Source organism: Lupinus angustifolius, unplaced genomic scaffold (assembly GCF_001865875.1).
Source record: "Lupinus angustifolius cultivar Tanjil unplaced genomic scaffold, LupAngTanjil_v1.0 Scaffold_120_27, whole genome shotgun sequence".
In the NCBI taxonomy this organism is placed as follows: domain Eukaryota; kingdom Viridiplantae; phylum Streptophyta; class Magnoliopsida; order Fabales; family Fabaceae; genus Lupinus; species Lupinus angustifolius.
The window spans coordinates 193-24,811 of record NW_017725038.1 but is presented as its reverse complement, the minus strand read 5'-3'; the positions used below and the strand labels follow the sequence as shown (position 1 = coordinate 24,811).

At 29.3% G+C, this 24,619-nt stretch overlaps 1 protein-coding gene and 1 non-coding gene across 3 annotated transcripts; both read left to right on the top strand.

Annotated features, from left to right (window-relative positions):
• Nucleotides 1–17,918: 17,918 nt before the first annotated feature.
• Nucleotides 17,919–21,508, top strand: LOC109339915 (bifunctional L-3-cyanoalanine synthase/cysteine synthase 2, mitochondrial-like). 2 transcript variants are annotated; one of them, XM_019577449.1, is made up of 10 exons: nucleotides 17,919–18,149; nucleotides 18,772–18,884; nucleotides 19,004–19,061; nucleotides 19,624–19,887; nucleotides 20,035–20,172; nucleotides 20,261–20,312; nucleotides 20,495–20,574; nucleotides 20,661–20,720; nucleotides 20,979–21,059; nucleotides 21,181–21,508. In XM_019577449.1, the coding sequence occupies exons 1-10, from the start codon at nucleotides 18,012–18,014 to the stop codon at nucleotides 21,277–21,279; spliced, it is 1,083 nt and encodes a 360-aa protein (XP_019432994.1). In that variant the 5' UTR covers nucleotides 17,919–18,011; the 3' UTR covers nucleotides 21,280–21,508. The 2 variants fall into 2 exon arrangements, with proteins under 2 accessions (XP_019432994.1, XP_019432993.1); XM_019577448.1 differs by having other exon boundaries at nucleotides 17,920–18,152; nucleotides 18,775–18,884.
• A 299-nt stretch (nucleotides 21,509–21,807) lies between these two features.
• On the top strand, nucleotides 21,808–21,900 carry TRNAY-GUA. Its single transcript has 2 exons — nucleotides 21,808–21,844; nucleotides 21,865–21,900. It is a non-coding gene; the product is annotated as a tRNA-Tyr (tRNA).
• The last annotated feature ends 2,719 nt before the right edge of the window (nucleotides 21,901–24,619 follow it).

Genomic DNA, 24,619 nt, shown 5'->3' with positions numbered 1-24,619 from the left:
TACATCTTCCCATTCTTGTTTGGTTTTGTGTCCAACCAAATTAGAAAGATTCATTTAATGAAAAAGAAAAATTATAAAACTAGAAATTAATGTTTTTATATTATTGTGGACAAGATTTTCTTGAAACATTTGATCCTTGAAATTGCTAAGTACATCACTTTATTTTAGTAGAGTTGTAAGTTCCTTAGCCCTATTCATTAATTGGAGCTAATTTGGGTCATTATTACATTTTCTTTTATATATGTATAGTTTAGGTGAAAAGTTTAAAATCTAGACAATGTCAATCTAAATTTTTTTATACTATTAGTTCATCATCTATTATTGATTTGAATTACTTTTGTTTAAGAGTTACTAATGGTTAACATATAAATGGTTGATGATTCACTAACAGTATAAAAAATAATTGCACTGTAAGTATATGCATATTAAATTCCTAGGTGAATTGGTTTCCAAAACATAAGGAGAGTTATTATGATTATAAAAGCTTTTATAAAATATATTTATGGATAAAAAATAAGATAAATCCAAGCAAAAGCTGATGAATCAACCCAAACATTCTAAATCATATCTAGATTAAATATTTTTAATATGGATAACATATCATTCTATAGATAAAAAATTAATATATTTTAAATTATGGAGTTGCACCATCCAATAAATGTTTTTTTTATAGAAATCGAATTTTGACTTTTGGACTTAGAATATATAGAAATCCAGTCAGACATTTATATCAATGTAGACACTTCTTGTTACTGGACTTAGTGTCCTAAGATTCTCATCCATGACTTTAATATCAAATTTTAAATACATTTAACCGGTTTGAAATTTAATCCATCAAATCATAATTTAGTGACTTTGCTTCTCTTTTTCTTTTTTTTTTTTTGCAACTAGCAAGTTACCAATGCATCAGCACAGGGCAATACTTCTTTGCTGCAAGATTAATAACACATATTGCATATACATTTATATGGTTAAGAAACACATGTCACTCGTGCATTCGTATTGTTAAGAACATACATGTGACCCGTACATTCGCATGGCTAAAAACACACATGTTATCTGTACATTCGCATTACTAAGAAAACACATGTTACTCATGCATTTGTATAGTTAAAACACACATATTATTCATACATTTATATTATTAAGAATACATATCTTACTTGTATATTTGCATGTTCAAGCACATAAAGAAAATAAATGACAATTTTTAATTTGAATTTTCTAATTGAAATAGCAAACTGAAAGTCTGAAACAAGATACCATATTATTTTTATTAAAATAAATATTTTAAAATTTATAGAAAATGAAATGATTTTTTCAATTTTAAATACGATTTTTTTAATGAAAAAATCGAAATCATGTCGTTATACTATATGATTTTTTTTATTATAAATATATTTAAAAGTTATAAAAAAACTTCAATTTGGAATTTGATTTTTTTTTAATTATAATAGAGAAAAATTAAAATTCAAAGAAATATTAAAATTCAATGAGAAAAGTGTCACAAAACTTTGATGAGGTAAAAAATACAATTATTGTTAGATTAATGATAAACATTAAATAATATACATAGATTAATGTAAAGAAATAGTTTGGAAGTGAAAAATGATTTCGATCTCATCTAATGTTTAGTGTCTATTATATTTTAACATAACAAAAACCAAACGCTAATTAGTATTAAATTATTAACATATAAAATATATAAAAAGTAAGGATAATGTGGGAAGGTACATAGTAATAACATAGAATATTTTAGGAGGAAAAAATGTGAGAAGGAAGTGACATGTGGCATGAAGGGGAAATGTGAGGAGGAAGTGACATGTGACACGAATAAGTTTTTTATTTTTTTTATTTTGTAATTAATAACATAGAACATTTTAGGAGGGGAAAATGTGAGGAGGAGGTGACATATGTGACATGAAGGGGGGAAATGTGAGGAGAATATGACATGTGACATGAATGAGTTTTTTTATTATATTGTTAATAGATAGATAGATTGTTCAATTTTATGCAATATTACAATATTGATCACAGCCTATTGAATATAAAGTTTATCAATTATGTTTCAGAATTATCTAAAATCACATCACCTCCAAAAAAAAAAGTATTAATGATTAACACATAAAAATGATGCTAAAGTATAATGAGACTTATATATGATGAATGAATGATGTATATTTTGTCAACATTACTTTTCATACATACTTAATAATTATTGTTTAAAAGCTAAAAAAAAAATTCCAGGAGTAAAAGTTTTCATAAATGATTGTAAACCATGTATGAAAAACAATGCTGTAAAAACTAAGGTGAAAATTTCCCTATGTCAATGTACTCGTCATGAAAATAGGAAAACATATAATGTAGTTTGAAAAACATTCTTTTATGTCATTCTCAATATACTCCTATATAACAAGCAAGTAGGTGATGCTAGTTTAAGACTATACTAACCAAATAAAGAGATAAGAAAAATATAAATCTTGATACATTTGATAGTTTTACCGATTGAAACAAATAGACAACACAAAGCATTCAATACTTTGTTGACATATTCTAAGAGGTGATTTAAAATATCGGTAGCTTATTAGGTGAAACTTCATAATCATAGTTGGGGCAGTTGTTATCTATTTTGTCCTTGTGGTAATCAAGCAAAAGTTTTTTATGTGGGTGATAGGCTTCCATCACATTCAAAATATCATGAATCAAGTCAAGATTTGTATCCCATTTCATTTACCACCCATTAGAAACAATGTATATGTTTTTTTGTATTTGGACATTATCTATCTTAATCTAATATTTATTTTATAGATAATATATCATATAAAAAGTTACATACTCTAACTACCAATCATGATATAATTTTACTTTCATATTTTAACCATTAAAATAAAAACAAAAAAATATAAATAAAATGCACACAATAAAAATTACAATATAAAATGTATTCAATATAAAAATATTATAAATCACTAAAATAAAATATATAAAATTTAAATATCAGATAGTAAAAACATGGGTTGACAGATACGAAATGTTTGTCACCACACTAGTTTGTATAAGTGGAATAAGTCATTTCCTCTTAAACAATGTTTTAGGTTGAAGACTCATTAATGAAAAAATAATTGGTGAAATTTAAAACTAGCCTTATAAAATCTACATATATCTTACGTTATCAATCAGATATGAAATCACGACTTTAAGTACTATGAGTCAAACTCTTGTTAATTAAGTTAACCTTTATTTAAAATTAGATTTTATCTTCAAATTGGACTCATATTTGGTACTGAACTCTTCGATACTAGAATATAAGTAAAAAAATACCTATGAATTTTAAGAAATTAATTCAAAAATAAATAAAGATGTGAATCATTGAAAAAATTGTATCACATGTTACTATATATATCTATTGAGTATTGAATTCTCCTGTAGACTCCAATATTTGGGAGGATTTAACTTATCTACGTATACAATTTCAACATTAATTAGTGTGAATGCGACATATGTGTTATACATTTGGTGTGATTACAGATATACATGAATGCTTATAATTTTGCTCATGCATATATGGCTTCAATCTCAGTCAGTCCAAATAAAATTGAGATATATGGGTTTAGTTTTTTTGGGTACATTATATGTGGGTTTTATTCGGTTAACGGTTACATACCTATAATTTTTTTATTAATGCATTTATGTCAATTGCAAGATTCATAAGAGCAACTGAGGCGTAGGAACTATGAATCGTTGATATCTTCTGAGCCTCAAACTAAAAAGCAACCCGTGATTGTATTCAAATTTTCAAATGGAAATTTCTCTTTTCAATTATTGTTACCTTTGGTGCTTTATGCCAAATTATCATTACCTGGTGGGATATTTGAAATATATTATCACATAAAGTCTCACATTTGAATAAAGTTGAAAAAATAATATATATATTAGACTTAAGTTTTTTGTTATAACATAAATTGATTAGAAATACATCATAAACATTAATTTTATGTATGTGCTAGAGTTTATAGTCTAAATCTCTAATAATATATAAGTAGTTATTTAACATTGGTGAAGATTTATACACAAAGGTAAAATTCTAATGTGAAGTATGGAGTAGGTTAAACGGGTAATCTACAAATTTCGATCAATTTTGCCATATGACATTAGAGGGGAATCCCCTTCTCCTGTTTAAAAATCTTTTGAATTGTTTCATCATTAGAGATATTTCTTCATTCGTTTTGGAGATATTTCTTCATTCGTTTTGGAGATATTTCTTCATCACCCCACACAACACTTTTATTTGTCATTTATAAGGCAAGTCCTTATTTATTTTTTGTTGGAAATCGTATTTTATGTCAATTGGTTTTTAAGTTCCTATGGTGTATTGGTACATGAATATATGAAGGAATACATGAATTATGTCTTATTGTGAAATGAATGTAATATTTATGCACTGACAGTGTAAAATTGTATATACAGTCAGTGCATCATTCATCTTTCATTTTGATTACTTTTTATGAAGAGTTAAAGCTAATGGAGAATGGATGGTGGATGATGCAGTGACAATGTAAAAAATTCTTACATACTATTGATGTATACATCTTTTTCTCTTGTTAAATTCTAATGTCAATGATCACTATTCTTCAAACCTACCAGGTCTTCATGAATGACCAAAAAATATACCACATAGATCCTAGTGTACGGTATCTGGGCCTTAAACCTTTGTTCTTAAGGCCATAGCGTATAATACATATTAAGCAGATCTGAAATCAAATTTGTTTTTATTATAAGGTCTACTGTATGCATAAAAAGCACAACAATTTTGTACGAGGAAAAAATGTATGCATTAACAACATAAGAATTTTCTACATTATCACTGCATTATTTATATTTATTTTCAATCATTATTGACTCTTAAATAAAATTATTACAAATAAATAGTGAATAATATACTGAACTATGTATAAGTCTTTCTATCTTTAGTGAATTGATATTACACTTTATAAATGGTAAGGTGGTGGATGTTTTTGGGTGGGGAATGGTTGTGAAGATGTGGTGTGGCCAAAGATTTGATGGGTGTTTCAATAGTGAGCAATGCATATGTTGAAGTGGAAAGGATAAAGTGTAGCCAACAAAGTCTGACACCCTTTTGGAATGTGTTTTGTGATTTGTCTGGAAATTGTAATATTTATGTGCTTATAATATGTAAAAAATTAACAATGATGAATGGAAATAACGATGAAATGATAGTATAAAAAATTCTTATAATATTAATGCATATATACATATTTTTTCTCTTTTCTGATACACCCATTTTGTTGAGAACATAACGACAACTCGACAAGAAGAATAATTAGTGCTGGACATTGAATATTTTTTGGAGGAGTTAATATAATCTTAGGGCTGTAAGAAGATGTTGTGACATTTTTCTTTTATGCCAAAGAGTTCATTTTATTATTAACAATTAATGAATTAAACTTTCGATCCATTTGATAAATTAAAATGGTACGTCTTAAACAAGACATCAATATTACTAAACTATTAGAGTATAATTCTTTTTTATAATGGTGATTCGTTATTCACGGATGATGTGTAATAGTTCCATTAGGGGTTGTAAGATTGGACAATTTGACTGCTGATCGAGCATGAAAAGCAAGGAGTTGAACCACTTTAAACTAGAGAAATTCTAATCCCACCATATTAAACTTGGTTGAATCTCAATAACCCGGGAAATGAACCGGACGGTTCACTTAAAATTTTAAAAAATAAAACACTACTCTAATGTTTTATTTTACTTCGGTCCAAAAAACATGTTAAGATATTATTTCAATATAATTATATAAAATTTTGTATTTTTATATAACTATATATTTATATGTAAAAATGATAAATTATATATGAAATCAGCCGGTCCAACTGAACGATTAACTGTTCAAACCAGTTAAACCTAATACGAGATATCTTTCGGTTTGATGTTCTGCTCGGATTTCATAACATTGCATTAGACAATTATTGATTATCAACACATAAATAATGAGTGATAGGTTGATAATATAAAAAAAATGGTTACTAATGTAAAAATTATTTACTCTTTTAAAAATACATGCATATGGCCTTTACCAAAAAAGAAAAACAAAATACATGGGCCAAGGCTTAAAACCATATTTATGAATATAACACTAGCCATACTAGTCGGTACCAAAGTCTTCTTGTAGATAATTGAACACACTAAAACTATCTATATATATCTATACTATATATAAAGTCAAAATTTGAATTAATTTTTCTTATAGTGTAATTTTCATTTCCTATATTGCCCTTAACATTATTTAATTTTTACAAAAAAACTATATAATCCTAAGCAACTATCACTAATACATTAATTAACCACATATCTCACATTAAATTAAACATTATCATAAACACACAAAAATATAATATAAAGTACACCGAACACAATAAATACATTTAATTCACAAAAATAAAATATATAAAAATTGAATATATAGTACCACACAATATTCGCCAGCAGACACGAAGTGCCTGTACACACTAGTAAACTATAATGTTAAAAAAGTAGGTCGCATATATAATGTTTTTAGTTTCAATTTATAAATTGTGAAATTATAATTTATTTATATTTGAGTGCCTTAACTTAAAACTGAATATAAATTAATCTATTTTGTTTAGTTAAAGTAGAATTATTGTTTTATTACATAGTAAATGACATAAAAGGGTAAAGTTATTTGTTTATCTTATGATTATTTTGGTTGTTTTTTACACTATATTTTAAATATACTTTTTTTAATATTTACAATCATATATATTTTTATCATAATTTTTTAATTTTTAATATTGCATAAAAAAGGCTAAAAAATATTAAAATAAAATAAAATATAAAAACATAATATTACAAAACAACATAACATACCAATAAATAGAAATTTCTAAACTTATATTTATTTGTGGAGTGAATTACAGAAAATAATATGAGATTATTTTTCTTATGTGGTGATTATTTTGGTTGTTTTTTTACATATTTTTTAAATATATATTTATCATCACATATGTATTTTACTCAAAGACATGTACTTTTTAAATATACATTTTTTATATTATCATAATATTTTTAATTTTTATTACGTCATTACAAAGTATAAAATTAAAAATAAAAGAGAATATAAAAACCAATATAAATATTTAAAAATAACATGACACATATGTAGAATATAGAGTTTGGTAGAAGAGTAAATGAGAAAAGAGATAACTATGAAAGTAAGGGTAAATGGAAAATTGACATTTCAATAGAAAAAATAAGTCAACTTTAACATGGTGGAGAAGCTTCCATTTTTTGTTTTTTCTACAAAACTAAGATAAATTTATAATCTATATAGGTTACCAAATATACCTATATTGCACTTTAAGCTTATTTTTCAAAAAAAATAAACAAAAATTACAAACTTTCAATCATACCAAAAATGCACATATTATTGCATATGATTGACAATGAAGTTTTTGTTTCCTTTCATCTCCTCTCCTTCTCTTCTTCTATATAACAGATAGGTTTTTTGTTTTCAACTTTGGAGAATAAAATGTAAAACAAAACGTTTTACTCTCTTATCTTCCTATACTAACCTGAATCTTATTTCTTATATTATTTTCTATAAATAAAAAAGTTAAAATTAGTGGGAAATAGAAAAAAAATTATAATAGAAAATAGCTATAGATATAAATTATAAACAGAGTTTAAAATCTATGCACTGACAATGTAAAGTTTTTACACTGTCAACATATTTTTCACCGTTGATTTGTAATACTTTTGTTTGAAAGTCAATAACATATGAATGGTGGAGATTTGCTGACAGTGTAAAAAACACTTATAAAATAACAAAAATCACTGTCAGTGTATACATATTGAATCCTTATAAATAAACATAATTTATTGTGTGCCAAAAAAAATAAAATAATTTATTAAATTTTATTATTATAACAAATGTGTATTTAATTATTACCTTGTGATTACAATATGTGTAGCTAATCAATTATGGAAAGTTTCAATCTTGGAAAAATAAAATAACAAAAATCACTGCAATTATTACTACTTAATCGAACAAAAAAATCACTGCAATTATTATTACTTAATCGAATCAATTAAATGCAACTGATTATTCCTTTCAAAATATAAAAGTAGCTTTTGATTCAAGCTGCTATTGTATAAAAGAGTAGACCCATCTCTGATAACTACTAATTTACCTCTGCATTGGCACGAGATGATATTTTTTGTCGCATAGTTAAAACATATATATTATCCCCATACTTACATGGTTAAAAATACATATGTTACTTGTACATTTATATGGTTAAAAACATACATGTTACTTGTGTATTCATAGGGTTATGAATACATATATTACAGGTAGATTCACATGATTAAAAACACATGTATTATTCGTGTATTTGCATGGTCAAAAAATGCACAATTACACATGTATTAACATGATTAAGAATATATATGTTACATATACATTTACACGAAACAAGATGGTTTTGACACATGTTTAGAAGTATGTAAGCATCAATCTTATTAAAACGTATGAGTAACCTTGATAATGACATGTCATCCGCAAATGTCATGGAATATAACATTAAATGAAAAAACTATCATAATGGTGTGCCTATATAAAAAGTAAATGAAAAAATTGTCATCTTTAAAAGTAAGTATAAATGACATTGACATATTACTACTTATGCAACAATTAATTAAAAGTTTAATCAGTCATACAAAATGAAAAGTCTATAATCTGAATTTAAATAATAAATAAATATTTTAAATTGAAACAATAATAATTTAATCAATAATTATTTTAATTCAAAAATGATAATTAAAGCAATAAATAGTTTAATTTCTTACCATTGGGAACTAGAACATTAATAAAGAAAAAGATTTACAAATGAAAATAATGAATTAAAATGTGAAAATTATGTATTAACAAAATGTTAATCACTCTATGGTCTATATATTTGGTTGAATAATAAATACTATAAAAAGCTATGTTGTTCATTCTTAATATATGTTCAAATGTACGGGTAATAATATAAACATGATAGTTATTGACTTAAAAATTAGGGATTGTTAACAAATAAATAATTTGGTGTACAAAAATAATAAGGTATTAATACATGAAATATTTTTTCTTCTAAATTTTAGCTATTTATCATTAATAAGAATATGAAATTGTATTCATCACCACTCCCAGAGTTAAAAAGTTAAAAATTTTAAAAGGAAAATAATAAACTATTGATACAAGATATATATTTTCTTCTAAATTTTTGCTATTTATCATTAACACACTATTTCTTTCCAATCTTCTTGCTAACAGATAACTCAGATGTTCGATAGCTAAAATTTTAAGAAATAGAAATAGCTAATTAGCAATATAAATTAATAAAAATAGAATTAAGTATAAAAAATTAATCAAAAAATAATATGATGTAAAATTAAGAAAGGAATGAAGAGATGAAGAGGCAACTAACGGAGAGCACATATCATAAAGTGTGTTACTCCATGTGTCACTGCTTATTATGATTGGTTGAAAAGATATATTTAAATTAAAATTTTAATAATTAATTATTTTTCTGACTAATCATAAACGGTGACACATTGAGTGATACACTTTTATGGGACAACAAATGTCCACCCCAACTAACATGGGGTAGAGAATAACACATTGAAAGATATAATATGTTAATTAAAACTTTAAAATGTTTCACGGTAATTATTTTTTTCATCATTGTCAGCAACATAACACATTTCATACTCTATATTTTTTATTATTAATTATGAAAATATACATTGTATAAATATGATCATACAAGATGGGTATGAACACAATAGTATCATAGAACCTTTTAGGAAAGAAACAAATTAAGGAAAAAGTGACATGTAACAAATGATAACGTTGAAAGAGTTTAAAGCTAGATATTTTTTATGAGAAGCAGATGAAATATGAGTCAGTACATTGTAAGTGTGGAGCTGATACATGTCTAATAATTACATCATGAGGAGCTTTTTTTTATTATATACTAAATAGATATAGTGAAAAGTACTAAAAAAACAAAAAAAAATAACATTTTATATATTTTTATCCTTATGTTTACAATTACATAATATTTTTATCATTGAAAATAAAAAAAGAAACAAAAACTTCCTTCTCCTTGTTCAATATAAAAAGGTGGCTAATACACAATATCCACTTAGTTGTTATAATAAAATTAATTTAATTTAAACTATGATCAACTAACGAAATTACTTTGTTGTTAACTCAATTTTTTTTATCACGTTGGTTAAAATTTAAAATAAAAAAAAACTTCGGCGCTTTAGTATTATAATTTAACTAAAAATAAAGTTTATAACTATTGTTAAATTTATTTTAAGGAGGAAATGATAACTATAGAAAGTTGATAATTCTCATAATAATTTTTAATAAGAGGTTTTTTTTATATATAATGACTTATTTAATAAAAATAAATAATAGATATTTTAAAATTTTACCACTATATATACATATATATTGAATAATGACTAGTATGGAAAATTAAACACATGTGACGCCCCGAAAATTATTTCATAAAATAATATAATTAATTTCTTGTAAAATTGAGTAATTTTTTTTTCTTTTTATATAACATATAAACCACACATTATTTTCCTTAAATCTATTCCTTTTTTCAAGAAGTCACATTTTTTATAAACTGTGGAAAGTAAATAACTGACATCTAATAGTAATTGAAAATGACACAACACTTTTCTGAATACTTCTTCGTTAAAAATTAGACTTGAGCCTATAACACATTTAACGAGATGTTGCTTGGTCAAGTGAAATGTCAGTACAAAATACAAGGTGAGATCTAATCATTGTCTAAACTGAAACTATACAAAATAGGCTGATGTATTCAGCACTACAAAAGTATCCTAACCCCAAAAAGAAAAACGGAAAAGGAAATGACTCATAACAGCTAACTCTAGTGTCAACGTGGGCACTAGAACCCCCACTCAGATCCTCCTCCATCTCGGAGTCAGAGGAGAGATCTGCCAATTTGATGGAGTCCTCTATGCAGATCAACTCCACACAATCCTCCTCCTCAGCTTCCATATCCTCCTCAGCTTCAATCACCTCCATCGTGTCATAGGTCGAATTCTGTGACCTAATCCTTGTTCCCGCATCTGCTTGCGGTTCTGGCATGGTCCGCCGAGCGGCTCTCCTGGATGGTGGGGAACGGATCACATCATTCCAACTCCTTCGCCTCATTGATAGCCCTGCAGCAGCTGGTCTGCATGGAGTCATAGACTGGGTAGATGATACGGTAGGTATTGACCTCTGATTTGGCAGAGTGAAGGAAGCCTCTAAGTCCACATGATGGGATGGGAAGTGCATCGTGATGCCGTCACACACCATCTCCAGCTCTAAGGCACAAGGACCTGTATAGGTGTGGCAATTTCTGTCAATCCTCCATACCCCCTCCTAGTACATTGAGAATTGGTAGCTCCGAATCCTTGCCGATAGGTCCATCTAGATGTAAACGTGTACCGAAAACAATGAGAAGGAAAAGGAGTAAGATATCTAATGAATATTTTTCATCGACAACGTGAAATTATACAAAATATCACATTAAGACATAACACACATAATATACATTCTATATTATCACATACATAAATGCAAATGATGAATGATATTGTGACTCAGACTATGAGGATCAAAATCCACAAGTTCAATGTATGAATGCTATGTTTATTTTATCTATCCTTACACTAATATCCTCCCAATAAACTATTCGAAAATAATCGAGAGTACAAGTCCCATAACAAGCCGATTTGAACGCACCAACTTATTCCATGCAAGGATATATGATCGATATGTTCTAATGGAACTGTCCATTTCAGGACAATGTCGTACCAAACACTTTCTGGGCATCCCTCTCATCGATCCTGATTGTAAAGAGGGGTTGTCAAAGATCATCTAGTTTGCACCGTGAGAGCTGTCTGATCCAACCGAATACCTCATCTAGAAATACAGGGGACTCGTCTCACCTAGACTCTCCCTCAAGGCTTTGTTGACGCATCACTGTCATCACCGACCTTCTCAACATCTCAGGGTTCACTCGTCTCCCGTAATTTACCTCTCCACTACTTCATTATTCACAATGAATATGCACACTAACCGAGGTTAGCATATTAAATCTTTTAATCATTCTTTTATATCGATTGGCCCATCCTAAGACATCTCCCACCAGGAATGCTTCTAGTGGGACACGATCTTGTTATCAATAGAGGAAAACATAATCTCCACTATGAACCATCGTTGAATCACCCTGGACGGCCCAATGAGCAAGCCTCTTACAGTCAGACGATCTCGCTGCATGGGAAAAACATAACCTTTCGGGCCTCGCCCTTAACAATGAAATTGTTAGCACTTATTACTTTGGTTATAATGAATTTCCTGTACAAACTCTCAAGAATATAATATAATTGTTCTTTCTTACGAAGTTTACATCTTTGGGGTACATTATCCCGAATGAATGAGTTTTATAGGTTTCATTGAAGAAGAATGGGTTTAAGAAACTAGAACTTGAAGAAATCTGAAACCTTCGTAGAAAGGTTATCATTGGACTCTATCCCAAGTGAGAGTTGTCCCTCAAACGATAAAAATTTTCCAATCTTCCTGGAGACCTCTCGCTCAGGCGAGAGCTGTCGCTCAAGCGAGGGCTCTGATAATCGATTATGCCTACACGTTAATCAATTATCATAGTTACAAGGTAATATTATTGGGACCTCTTCTCCCAAGCGAGAGTTGTCGCTCAAGCGAGGGCTCTGATAATCGATTATACCTATACGTTAATCGATTATCTCAGTTACAAGATGAAATTACTGGGGCCTCTCACCCAAGCGAGAGAATGACGCTTAAGCAACGAAAACAAGTCAAAAATTACTGGGACCTCTCGCTCAAGTGAGAGCTGCCACTCAAGCGACAAAAGCACGCCCAACTTTCTAGAGACTCCTCGCCCAAGTGAGAGCTTGGCGCTCAAGCGAGGGCTCCGATAATCGATTATACCTAAGCGTTAGTCAATTATCACAGTTACAATTATTCGAGTAATGTTCATCCATGGATAACCGCAACATTACTCTATACATAGAGCTAATTTAAATGATATGGTTTAAGAAACCATACGTATTTAATCCAAACATATAATTGATTAAGTACATGATTTCTTAATACCCAAATCAACTCCAACCTTTTGAGGTAGTTTATGAGGTCCGAATGTCATATTTTGACACCACTATGTCACGATGTATTCTCCCCCACCTTAGTTTGTTGAGTGAGTGATTCCCTTTAAGTGTGAACGAGTAGGTTGTCCAACTTCGGAAGCTTTGAAAGTAAGCACAAAAACAAATTGGTGGTTTGCGAATTAAATTTTTGCATGATAACCTTAAGATAAATACATCTTTTAACCTATTATGATCTCAATCACTTTCATCCATCTGATTCAAGATTACATATTCGTGAATCATCCTTTATCATCAAAAGTCTTGTTGAAGAAAACAATCATTTTTAAACTAAGTCTTTAACAAAGCTTGTACTTTTAACTTTAACATCATTTATTATTTTCATGAAGACTTTTTAAGGCATATTCACCACTTTAAGGTAAATTTATTAACGAAAATTAACATTTTAACTCAAGATCTCTTAAGTTAAACTTACCACTTTAAAGTAAGCTAACTCAAGTGGATTCAACAAAACTTTATGGTTATCTCAATACATTTCCTTCTATTAGTAACCACAAGGGTTGATAGTGTTAATCACCTAACCAAGAACAACATTTTAAATCAAAATTTCTTAAGTTAAACTTACCACTTTAAAATAAGCTTATCTTAACAACGTCTATACTATAACTAATCTATCATCCAAGACTTCATAACACTTTAAGTTTATAAAGTCAAGACTTTTATAAGTCATCTTTTATCCCAAATTATTACTTGAACTTGGAAGTCAAAGTATATCATTTACTAATCAAATCCTTAACACATAATACTTTTACAACAACACATTTTCAACAAAAACTCATCCTTTTCCTTAATATGGTTTTTTAGTGTTGATAAAACATCCATTAAGCATACTAACAATACTACTTTACACTTTCAAAACATTCAAGTCATAAACATTTTGGATGTCAAAGATAGAAACTAAATTTTTCCTAAACACATATAGGCAACGATTTTTAGACCTAATGCCAAGGAAAGTTTATGGCTTTTCAACTTATCATTAAACACATTAAAGATTCATTTGATGTACCGATCATCACCTTCACCAACATAAATTTTCTAGCATTAAATAGAAAATAAACCATTCTACACTTGTTCAAAAATCCAAACTTTACATGGTTCAAAAACTCTTTAAATATTCCTTTGATATACAAATCATCACATTTAAACATATTCAAACACCAACATTATATTTTCTAGCATTAGAACCGAAAATAAACTATTCTAAACTTGTCCAAGGCTATGATTTTCAAGCCGAAAACAAGTGAAAAAAATCCACACTTTACATGGTTAGAAAAGTCTTTAAATGTTCATTTGATATACAAATCATCACCTTTAACCATATTCAAATACTAACACTATATTTTTAACATTAAATCCGAAAAACAACTATCCTACACTTGTTTAAGACTATGGTTTTTCAAGCAAAAAACAAGTGGAAAAACCATGCTTTACATGGTTTAACAATAAAAAATACTTGGATCCAAACATTAAAATAAAACAGCCCCATCAATAACATAACAAAAACGATAACTATCTACTAATGTATATAAAAGGGAATGAGAAAACAATGAGAGACTACCTTGAAATCTTATTGAAATGCTTAAGATATAAATGAGAAAGGGAGGAGAACAAATGTTCTCCCTTAAGGCCAAGGGTTACCTTTTATAGAGAGGAAATCAGATTTTTCGGGGGAAAAGTAAGAGGGATTTCCAAAATCTTGGTGATGTAAGGAGTTGATGAGTGACTTTTGGGATTGTGCAAAAAAGTTGTACTTTTGCTTCTTCAACAAGCAAGCTTGACTCATGGATAGTGATGTGACTATGCGATGAAACATCATGATTAAAACGATGTCTGAGTATTGTTAGTTAAAACTCAACCGGAGATTAAAAATCTCCCAATTTAGTGTTACGTTTAGAACGTCGAAACTTGAAATTCGGCGTGAAAAATATCTAGAGATGAGTTATGGACAAACTTGGTGTCTATTTTGGCTCGAAATAATATTTTGAAGCCAATGGAAAAATCGGGATTCGATTATGAGTTACGGAACTCAAAAATCACCTTTTGGGCCGAATTTAGAGTGAATTTGGGCCCAGAAGAGGCCCGAAGACTTTCAGTCTCAGAAAATAATGAACATTTACCATAAATTAGGAAATCATAATACAAGACTAAAACTCAACTGAGGTTTAGCCTAAATTAATACCGATTAATTTCTAATACTAACCATTTTCAATTAAATATTTAATAAAATGTGCACAGAAAATCACGGTGTTACAACACCAACTCACCAACTTTAACAATTATTGATCGAAGTTGAGAGTTCGATTCTTGGGAACGACATTTGTTGGAAGGAGCAACCACGAACCCTAAATGTGATTAGTTCCTTACCCAAAAGGTGGGGGAATTCCCTTGATTGTACCAAAAAATATTGTTATTTTATAATACTAAATATTAAATTTTTATTATTTCATTTTGAAAAATTAAATATCTATTTTTGTATTATTTGTAATAATATTATAATTTATCCATAGTAATAATTATAAAATATTTTGTATTTATATATTATATATATATAATATAAATATAGGAGTAATCAAATCGATTCTAAGAAATGATTTATAACAATTTTTTATATTATCAATAAATTATTTAATATTTATATGTTAATACACCTGATGAGTTATGTGACCATGTAATTGGTTATCCCTGTCAAAAATTCAAATATAATAATAAGAGTTAATGTCAATTATTTGATATGATTTAAGTTTTGATCAGCTAGCATGTTAGTGTGCCTATAAGTCCACCTTTTTATTTTTTTACTTATCAAAGGCACATTACACATATGTGTTATATTTAGAAAAAAAGAGTTTTTTTTCACATAAAAAAAACTCAGGCATGTTGGTATTACAATTTAGCTAAAGATAAAGTTTATAACAAATTAACAATGTTATGCTGTTGATAAATTTTTTAAAAACGAGGCTATAACATCCATAGAAATTTGATAATTTTCATACGGATTTTTAAAATTAGCGATTTTTATAATGACAGATTTAATGAAAATAAATAATAAATTATTTTACCTTTTAACCACCATACATGTACACATATATTATTGAAAAAATGGCAATCATAGAAAACTAGTTGAACAGTAAAATAATTATGTATTAGTATAAATAAATATCATTATATGTTAAGTTCAACTTAAGTTTTTTACTAAGATTATTCTTTTAAATATATTAAAAATTCCTTATCCTTTTACCCGAAACCCAATCCATTCCCTCGTTTCTCACCAAAAGCCAAACCCTGATCTCAACCTCCGCCCATGGGTAAGATTCTTATCGGAGAGGGTAATATCGTTTTTTCTTGTAGTTTTAAAAGTAAATTTGTCTTCTCATAATAACATAATGATACAAGTAGAATTGTATGTAGCATTTTCTTTATTTTTTGGCATCAATTCTCTTTTCGAGGGGGAGGAGTCTCATTCTCCACCCACCCACTCTACTCTTTTCAAATATACTTTAATCAAATTGTATCATCCCCACTATTATGTTTTTAATTGCGTCATTGTTATTTTTTATATTATTTATACTAACGATTTTTATTTGGTACAAATTTATGCTAGCAATTTGATAAATACTCTTGTGCCAATTCAAAGTTTTTAATTAGATAAATTGAATATTTATATTAATAAGTTCATAAATAAAAGTTTCATATACTAAAACTTAAAAATAGAAGTCATAAGAATTATAAGGAGTGATAATAATATATTTAATTTAAAAAAAATAATAGAATAATTTTTATTATAAAGGATAATAATATATCAAAGTTTAGAGATAGTAGAATATAGTTTTCGAATTATATAAATTTGGTATCAGTAATAATTAAGTTAAAATTAATGGAAAAAAAGGATAAATATTTCTATATCAATGACAAAAAAATTCTTAGGTTAATATTATAATATCGACATCAAATATTATAAATATTATTGGTGTTATGAATATCAAAAAGAATTTTAGGAAGGACGTTTTCATTTGAGATGTTGGCAGCTAAATTCTTCCAGACCACACAAAGTTGTTGAGTTCATAAGTACCCTTCAGTCCACTTATCAATAATGCTTTTGACCAGTAACTAAAGGGTACATTTTGTGCTCATGACAATAGAAAGAAGTTGAGCTCTAGATCTAATAATATGTTAAGGTTTCATCTTAAAACCAATTGACTATGAGAGATCCAACAAGTATTTAAATCATTCCCAAGACAATGAGATATGGGATGTTGGATTTACTTTTCAACATTTAAATTAGAACTCCAACTATTCATACTTAATACAAATGGGAACAAAGTTGTGAATCATATCTTATATATTGTCTCATACTTATAAATAAATTAAAAATGTAAATTAGATTTATTTCTTATTATTTTTGGTTTATTTTATTATATTGATAATGTATGAGACATAAGTTGGGACAATAATCAATATCTCTACACCTAATTTCATATTCTCGTATCAAATTTGACCAGTAAAAAGATTCTGTCAGTCAACAGATACATGCACGTGAATGCCTAGGCGTAGCACACCATAATATACAAATACAATGGTTCCTCTGGAGTGTGTGCCTATAAAATCACCACACATTTTTTTTTCAATTCACTGCATGCAATTGAGATTTGAGAAGAGCAGATAGAGCCAATTATTTCCATTAATGGCTACATTTAGGAGCTTCCTAAGTAAAAAAATGACACCTTTGGTTGCATGCAAACACTCCATGATGATGAGGAGATTGTTCTCAACCCAACCCATCATTGATCTTCCACAAACCAACATCAAGAACCATGTTTCAGAAGTAACTTTTTTTTATTCTGTTATGCACTTTAATTTTTATATTTTGGGGTTCTGATTTTAATTACTAGTTCACAAGGTGCACTATATTGTGAAGGTACTAAGTTGGTTCAACATATTGGTAAAGTATTATTACTTTTAATGATTCCTTTGAGCTAGTTTTTAAGTTATTATTCTAGTATATATGACATAGAGTTTATCTTGATTGAGCTGCATATATGTTTGTGGATTCCTTTGAGCTAGTTTTCAGCTGGTGTTTTTCCGCGAGTTGATTTTTAGAGAAAAATGTACGATATATTTTTCAATTTTAAATTAAATAGGTGTATAAAGTTTTCATAAATTATAGAAGATCCCTAGATTATTATGGAAACTTTCTTAAAATTCATTATTTATTTAGGAAAACATTATACTAATCTCTTGTAAAATTGAAATAAATTATTCTCTTTCCTTAAAAAACCAACTTCCAACAGACACTATTCAAACAAAGCTAACCTTGATAAGAAGATTATGCAGAGATGGCTATAATGTAGTCTTAATCAAGTTAAAGGACCTTAACAAAGAAGATCATGCAGACTTATTTGTCACTTATTGAATGCATATCTGAAGTATAAGAATTAATGTTTCAGCTGATTGGAAGAACACCACTTGTTTATCTTAACAAAGTCACTGAAGGATGTGGAGCTCATATTGCTGTTAAGCAAGAGATGATGCAACCTACTGCCAGTGTCAAAGACAGGTCTCCCATACCTTTCTGTTTCCAATCTCATTTGATTTCTTTTTTATGTCTATATTCTAATATAGTCAATTACCAAAGTCAAATTCAAGCAATACTTATGTGTAGTTTTCATTTGGCAGACCAGCATTTGCTATGATCACAGATGCAGAGAAAAAGAATCTGATATCTCCAGGAAAGGTTAGCTGAATTGATTTTCTATGCACCAATTTGCTCAAAATTATTGTTGGGAGATCTTTATCCATGGGCTATAGCATTCTTTATTCACGCTTAGAATATCCAACATTTTCCCTTCAAGTATGAGTTACGCCTCTTCGAGTATTAGACATATTAGAGCTCAGCTCCCTATCTACTTGCATCGCTGTTGGCTTTCTTATCATCAACGAGACATACCACCTTGACATCTCGTTGGGAAAACTTTTGACACAAGTATCCCACATGAATCTATCAACCACTTTTCGCTTCGATACTCAATTGAGACGTCGAACCATCAACTCTCTGATTTGATATCACTTGTTGGGATATTTTTGTTCATGGGCTATACCATTTTTCTATGGACTAAGTGAAAGAAGTATATAAGTGAGTCTGACACTACATCTTGACCCAAAACCTTAAGGCATTAGATCTATGCTCATACACTTATATGCACTTTAATTCATTCACTTTTACGTAATGTGGGACTTCTTTATTCACAGTTGGAATACCCAATAATTATTCACATGCACATTACTTTATGTTGCAGACAACTTTGATAGAGCCTACTTCTGGCAATATGGGTATCAGCTTGGCATTTATGGCTGCTATGAAAGGATATAAGATAGTTTTGACCATGCCCTCTTACACTAGCTTGGAAAGAAGGGTGACCATGAGAGCATTTGGCGCGGATTTAGTCCTCACCGATCCCACCAAGGGAATGGGAGGAACGGTTAGGAAGGCTTACGAACTTCTTGAATCCACCCCAAATGCCTTCATGCTGCAACAATTTTCAAACCCAGCCAATACTCAGGTACCTTTTCCAGCATTAAAATATTTTGCTAAGAATTTCTTTATGAAACTATGCTTGTAATACAACCTAATAGTGCTGTAGTTGTTTATAAATTATGATTTTGCAATGGTAAGTTCATATAATTGAGTTCAAAATGGGTATTATTAGGTGCATTTTGAAACAACTGGTCCTGAGATATGGGAGGATACAAATGGACAAGTTGATATATTTGTTATGGGAATAGGTAGTGGAGGCACTGTCACCGGTGTTGGACAGTACCTTAAATCCAAAAATCCTAATGTTAAGGTAATGTTCTTCACATCATAATTCAAATTACATATTCTATTAGGTATAAACAATCATTAAATCCTTTGAAATGTTTGTATTATTTTAGATATATGGAGTGGAGCCAGCTGAAAGTAATGTACTGAATGGTGGTAAACCTGGTAAATATCATGTTCTTTTGTCCTAGATACTTTTTGTGCATATTTTCTGGCATTGTTGACAAATAATTTCATAGGAAACTAGGGTAATGTGTGATAATCAGATGCACATTATTAACTTAAGCATCAACTAGAGTCATTCCTCTAGAAAAATCGCGAACTCTGATGTTGATTTATTGATATAGGTCCTCATGAAATAACTGGCAATGGTGTTGGATTCAAACCAGACATATTGGACATGGATATAATGGACAAAGTTCTTGAAGTAAGTATTACAAATATCACTTTCTCCTAGAAACTGATTTAGCTTGAAGTTGTTGAAGTTTTGATCATTGGAAACTTATGTGGCAGGTTAGAAGTGAAGATGCAATTAACATGGCTAGGCAATTGGCATTGAAGGAAGGACTAATGGTAATTCTTCAAGTGACAATTTTGTACACTTCGTAAAATATGATGCATGAAAACTATCAAGGTCCTCTTACTTGTACACCTTGTGCGAACACTTTCGCGACACTTTTCAGGATTATAATAGAGTAGCTGAAAAAACATTTCCGCTATTCATATATCCATAGAGTTCATTCTAAGAACCAATCCTTAGATAGCTCACAAAAGTACTTGTAAATGAATGTGAAAGTATGAAACTTCAATTCTATTTCTAATTTTTTCCAGGTAGGGATATCATCTGGAGCAAATACAGTAGCAGCACTCAGATTGGCTAACATGCCAGAGAACAAAGGCAAACTTATTGTGGTAAGAACCATTTACATGTAAATTTGGCTTAGTAGTTGGTACTTTATTTTATTTAAGGCACCATAATTCTTCTCTATTGGTTTCTGATGCTTGTAACAATCATTGTTTGTCTGAATTTTAGACCATTCATCCGAGTTTCGGGGAACGATACTTGTCTTCAATCTTGTTCCAAGAAATCAGGAAAGAGGCTGAAAACATGCAGCCAGTGCAAGTTGATTAACACTTACAGGAGACTGTGATGCATCTAGAAATCTTTGTTGTAGTGTTATGAATCAACAACACTGTTTCTTTAGTCATGTTGTGGCATAAATTGTCAACTATAACAGCAACTACAGCTATGTTTTTTGTTGATATGGATTAGTATAGTCTTTATTTCATTGTTGTTTTTGAATTGGGAAAGCACCTAAGTTGAGAAATTCTTAATTGTACTCTAAAATAAAAGGCTGTAATTGAAAGGAAAAATCATGATTGTTTTGTCACTGCCAATGTATATGTAAGCCAACTTTCTACCTATAAGAGAAGTATACAATGGTCATCGGTAAGAATACCACCTGTTTCTCGTTAATCAGAAAATTAAGATATGAATTAAATAAGATTCAGAAAATTAAAATATGAATCAATAAGAATCAAATTTTATATGAAGTGGTACAGATAACAGAAATCAATCATAAATTCATTATTTGAATAGTTATCTGCAAACATAACCATATTCTATTCAAAATAATTAGAAATTGTTACTACAACGCAACCGACCTTAGCTCAGTTGGTAGAGCGGAGGACTGTAGTTGGAATTATCCCTCAGATAATCCTTAGGTCGCTGGTTCGAATCCGGCAGGTCGGATCTCTTTTTCAATTTTGAATAAATAATAAAATGCCCAAATCCCCTCTCCCCCTCGTGTTCTTCTTCTTCTTCTTCTTCTTCTTCTATAGAATGGGGCTTCTGCTATTGTCGTTTGAGAAACTTTTGGTGTCCATAGAACTATTACCTACCATTTAGTCACCTCGTGACCGTTGTCTACTCCTTTGTCAGCAATCAACGTCTCCTATATGGGTTTTGTTAATTTAACAATTAACATAGTTTTATGAAAATGGCACCATGAATGAGTTTTGATTTGAAGAAGGTAATCAAGTTGTGAAACTCTAATTATATTTCACTGAGAGGAATGAAATTCAATTTGGGAAATATGTTAAAAGGAGCTCCAAAACAGTGATGGAATTTCTCCTTCTTTACCTCCCTTTGTCCTATTTGTTTTCCCTTTGCCTCCTTGTTTCTTTTTTCTTCTGATTTTTTATTTAATTCGGTATTAAAGTAAAATTCAATTTAAAATCTGGATTGTAGATTTTCAATTTATCATGTGCCACAATCTTAACTTTAGTAGTGTCTCTTTTAATATTGGAGAGGATCCATATTCTCTCTTTGAGGAGTTTTGAACCAAAAGAGAAATAAACTTCGAATTATTCAGGAATCTGAGGTGTGCTTCAACAATGATAGTGAAAACTCTATTTATAGTTGATTTAAGGTAGGTGCAACGACCACTCTCAAGCATAAGCTAATTGTTCATAACTTTTGATGTGGACTCTCCATATCCTTCCACTATCAAAATGTTATAAGAGGAACAATCATCTTTGATCACAACACACATCATTCAGGGCTATGGCACTAGTTTTTCATACTAAACTTGGAATCTTTAACTCTTCATACTAAATCATTTGCAATATGTAGTGAAATTGAATATATATAATATCAATACAAATTTAAAACCATAACAAATCTATATAGAACTAGCAAGGAAATATGTATGTAAATAGGCTTATCATGATTGTTGATCCATTCGCTAAGCAAACCAACATATGTAGTCCAGTGAATAGTTGAGGAGGGATGACAATTGAGTGGAACAAACACGGATAGTGCTTTCCTATACCCATATCCATACTATTTACGGGTACTCGCATAAGTAATAGATATTTGTGGGTACCCCACGAGTTTTTAAGTTTCAATTTATATTTATAATTTTATAATAATCAATATATATAAAATAATTATTACATGAATAATAAAATTTATAGTAAATTACACTAACACCCCATGAGTTTTAGTGAAATTACATAAACCACCCAGATTTTTTTAAAACCTACACAAACCACCCCTAATTATATATACATTACACTGGTTACCCCTATAAGATAAATAAGTTAATTTCTTAAATAAAAAATGATGACGAATGTAATTAAGTCAAACAAAATACGGTATATTGTAAAGACAAGTTCAAATAGTATAAGGGTCGATGTTTATTCTTTATTTTGGTTAGTTACAATATAGTATGAGAGTAATTTAAATACACCATTAGACTTATTGATGCAGTTTGTAACGAATGAAAAATAATGAATATATATCAAGTTTATACTATTTGTACTTGTCTCCATAATATACCATATTTTGTTTGACTTAATTACACTCGTCACTGTTTTTGTTTAAGAAATTACACTTATATCTCTTACAAGGGTAGTTAGTGTAATGTATATGTATAATTAGGGGTGATCTGTGTAGGTTTTAAAAAGGTTTGAGTGGTTTGTGTAATTTCACCAAACTCAGGGAGTGTCAATGTAATTCACTTCAACGTCATCCTCATCCTCATCTTCACCCACATCCTCATCCCCATCCTCATCCTGATCCTCATCCTCATCCTATCCTCATCCTTAAGCTAATCCTCATCATATCCTTATCCTCATCCTTATCCTATCCTCATCCTCAACGTCATCCCCATCCTTATCCTCACCCTCTTCCTCAACCTTAGCCTCATTCCCAACCTCATCCAATCCTCATTCTAATATTTCAAATATTAAATTTATCATATATTTCAATCACTAAAATTCATTATAAAATAATACAAAAAATAGATAATATATAATTATAAAATAATAATAACAATGTTATATATATAAATTATTTAATTAAAAAATAAATTTATAAATATGCGGGGTACCCGCGAGATGGATATCATGATACCCGTTCCCACCCATAAGCTATTTTTATGGGTACCCGTTGTGAGTATTTTAGTGGGTATCCACAGGGTGAGTATTTTTATCATCTCTAGTTGAGGCGAGGTTGGCACCAAAATAAGGAAGAATTATTATTTGCTAGTTGGTAGGTATAAAAAATAACTTAATTCATAAGACTAATTTAATACTTTTTAATTCTAAATATTAACTTTATATATTCATATTTGAAAATTTGATGAATTAATGCACTAATCCTATTAGTCGAGGTTTCATGACATTTCGAGGCCTAAAAGGAGTAAAATCAAGCAAGGATTGGTGCTAATTGGCCAACAACGATCAAGGCCACAATCACCTAACTTGCACTCATCATAAGATTCGTGCCCAATATACCTCAATATGATCGTACTTGACTATACAAACTTTAGCTTCCCTAGAAAGAGACTCAATCTGGAGTTGAATAAGAGAACTAGTTTCCTTACTTGGAATTCTCTATGGAGTATGTGTTTGTAAATGCGGACATACTCATAAGCGTCCAACTGCAATTCTTCCAACTCTTGTAG